This window comes from Humulus lupulus, chromosome 1, assembly GCF_963169125.1.
Source record: "Humulus lupulus chromosome 1, drHumLupu1.1, whole genome shotgun sequence".
In the NCBI taxonomy this organism is placed as follows: Eukaryota; Viridiplantae; Streptophyta; class Magnoliopsida; order Rosales; family Cannabaceae; genus Humulus; species Humulus lupulus.
The window spans coordinates 228411222-228414582 of record NC_084793.1 but is presented as its reverse complement, the minus strand read 5'-3'; the positions used below and the strand labels follow the sequence as shown (position 1 = coordinate 228414582).

At 43.8% G+C, this 3361-nt stretch overlaps 1 protein-coding gene across 1 annotated transcript; it reads right to left on the bottom strand.

The window, feature by feature from the left end:
- Positions 1-464: 464 nt before the first annotated feature.
- LOC133830457 (uncharacterized) lies at positions 465-929 on the bottom strand. The gene has a single exon (XM_062260435.1). The coding sequence runs from the start codon at positions 927-929 to the stop codon at positions 465-467; it is 465 nt and encodes a 154-aa protein (XP_062116419.1).
- Positions 930-3361: the final 2432 nt, after the last annotated feature.

The window sequence follows — 3361 nt, the reverse complement described above, 5'->3', positions numbered from 1 at the left end:
TAAAACCTCGATTAGCGTGCTAATGGCACATTTCAAACTCACTTAGTAATGACTCTAAGGAAATAGGGTGATACACTAAAACTCCCACAGATGAAGCATGCTCTGACTCTACACTCCCCCACATGTCATTGCCTGCACCGTGGACACTCTTGGAAGCTTCTCCAGTTCTCTCCCCCACCCTGACGGCCACAAAAAGTACCCCGTGTCCTCCTATCTGGACCAGGGGGAACACAAGAATCCAGGGCCTTTCTCTTCTGTTCACTGGGGCCACTACGTAGGCCCAAACCAGTGAAGGGAGGCACCGTCCTCTGAGCATCACGCCTTGCGGCACCTTCCTTCCATATCTGATCTTCGACACCCTCAACAGTAAGGGATTTTTCCACTACCTGAGCATAAGTGGTAGTCCTTGAATTTAGTGTTATCTTAACATTACGGGCTATCATCATATTCAACCCTCGTACAAATCAATATCTCCTGGCCATATCAGTAGGCACCAAATCTGGTGCAAACTTGGCCAACCGGTCAAACCTCAAGGCATACTCTGTGACGGTCATTTTATTCTGAGTTAGGTTGGTGAATTCATCCACCTTTACAGATTGAACTGCAACACTGTAATACTTCTCAATAAAGACATCCCTGAATTCACCCCAGGTCATAGTAGTCACATCTCTCCTCTGAAACACAATTTCCCACCAGATGAGGGCGTCTTCCCTCAATATATAGTTGGCACAAGCCACCCTCTCGTTTCCTCCCACCTCCATGAAATCCATTGTAGAAGAGGTCATGTTCACCCACTGCTCTGCCAACAATGGGTTTGGACCGCCCTCAAAGGTAGGAGGGTGTTGCTTTCTAAACCTCCCATAAAGAGGCTCCCACCTATTCTCCATCCTAGGCTGGACTGACACTGGTTCCACAGCCCTGTACAACATTGAAGTTTTTTGTATAATATTGTTGCCACAGCTAGTCCATTTTCTTTCTCACTCTATTATTAATTAAATTTTTAGCCTGGAAACCCAAGTTCTTAGTTTCACGCGGGTGAATCCACTTTTAGTCTTTTTTGAATTTATTTTGAATTCTAAAAATTAAGAAGAGAATGGGAGGGATTAGTCACAAATTTTTGATTGTATCTCTAATTTAATTTTCGTCACCCCTTCCTCCAACATCCTAAGGAGGAGCCTACTATCTTAGCTCTTTGAGTTCATCTTCAATTCTCTGAATTCTAGCTTACATTTCTGAAAACATTTGTTGCCAGTTCTGTGGGGCAGGTGGAGGGTCCTGACCCTGGTTGTTATCTTCGGCCATGTTTCCACAGAATCTAGTTGGTCATCGAGGCATAACTTCAATATGCCTGCAATTAATGACGTCGCACACCAGGCACGATAACAACATCCAAAGAAACCACCTCCTAGTTCAACCAATCATCCACAGATATCAAACCAATACAAGACACACAACATACTTGTAATGCCCCACGTCATTATGGCTGCTTCCTGGAATGACAACTGGCCCTGGAAACCAACATGAGGTTTTTTAGCGTGCTTTATCCTCACTCGCACGCTTCTTGGGAAAACTTCCCAGGAGGTCACCCATCATGAGACTATTCCAAGCCAAGCACACTTAACTTTGGAGTTCTGAATTGATGGGCTACCGAAAAGAAGATGCATCTTGTTTGCATAGGTAGTACCAATCAATCCATTTAAGCCATCTTCAACTGTGTAGTCACATACCTACACAGTCTTAGAATCATTACACTTGACCTTCCCCAGCTGATGTGGGATTACACAGGTTTTTACCCAGTCTTTCCCCCTGCGGATCACGAGATTCTGACTGTCACAATCACCCTCCCTTAGGGGTCCGACATCCCCGTTAGCCATGCTTCTGGCTGAGTCAAGGCTATGATACCATTTGTAACGCCCCACGTCACTATGGATGCTTCCTGGAATGACAACTGGCCCTGCAAACTAACATGAGTCTTTCCAGGGCGCTTTGTCCTCACTCGCATGCTTCCTGGGAAAACTTCCCAGGAGGTCACCCATCATAAGACTACTCCAAGTCAAGCACGCTTAACTTTGGAGTTCTCAAGTGATGGGCTACCAAAAAGAAGATGTATCTTGTTTGCATAGGTAGTACCCATCAATCCATTTAAGCCCTCTTCAACTATGTATTCCCATACCTACACAGTCTTAGATCATCACACTTGACCTTCCCCAGGCGATGTGGGATTGCACAACTTTTTACCCGGTCTTTCCCCTTGCGGATCACGGGATTCTAACTGTCACAATAATCATATAATAATCAAGGGGTCATGCCCTAGAATTATATATACTCATCATGCTCTACATATATCAATCAGGGAAACAGGGCAATTCAAATAAGCAATTAAACAAATATTTCACTTAATACCGACCAACCCTGAGTCGAGCTTGTCTCTAGGAGCGAGCGTACATGTTTGTTCAATCTCCAGGAAACATAAACCTTGGAACGCTCTGATACTAAGTTGTAATGCCCTACCACCCTAGATTTGTTACCATGTGATTTAAAAACATGCAATTAACTCACTAATCGAGGTGTTAGAAAAAAAAGTGTGATTAATTTAAATGAAAGACTCATTTAAATAAGAATTCAGTAAAATAGTTTGGACATTCACTTAAATCGTAAAAGTGTTACATTGGGATCCCAAAATACTATTTAAAATATATTTATAACTCAAAAGTCTTTACACAGTCGACCTAGGCGAAAAAATCAATCATTTACACAACGTTCCTCAAAACTATCCCAATCGTGGCGGCCAGGTAGGCCTAACATGTACGCGTCGCTCCATGCCCTCCAACTTATGCTTGGTAGGTCTTTCCCTTTCCCTTACCTGCACCATAGAGCACCCGTGAGCCAAGTCCCAGCAAGAACACAACATATAACAGTTTATCTCAGTAAACACATAACTTAAACAGATATAGCAGACAATGCACATAGCGGCCTAAGGCGATCAAGGTGCATTACCAAGCACCAGGTTCACGGTCTTCACCAAGCAGGTGAGTACAGTACCCTATATGGCCATGCCACATCGGCCTGCATTCAGCATGCTTATTGTCGTTTCTAACCCTTGCCAATCCCGACCTTTGCTGTTCCCAACCTTTGTCAATTCTGGCCTCCACCAATCAGTCATAAACACATAAACATGACATAACAATTACAGGAATTCAAACATATTACTAAACACAAATAATCGGGCCATGCCCTGCTCTACGGGCACAAAATTTTTTCTTACCTTTGGTCTAAGTGCAAGCAATTAGGCAAGCAAGCACGACTCCCGAGAACGATCCTCTCCCAAGCCCTAGCGTAACCTAGTCACAACCCACAAATA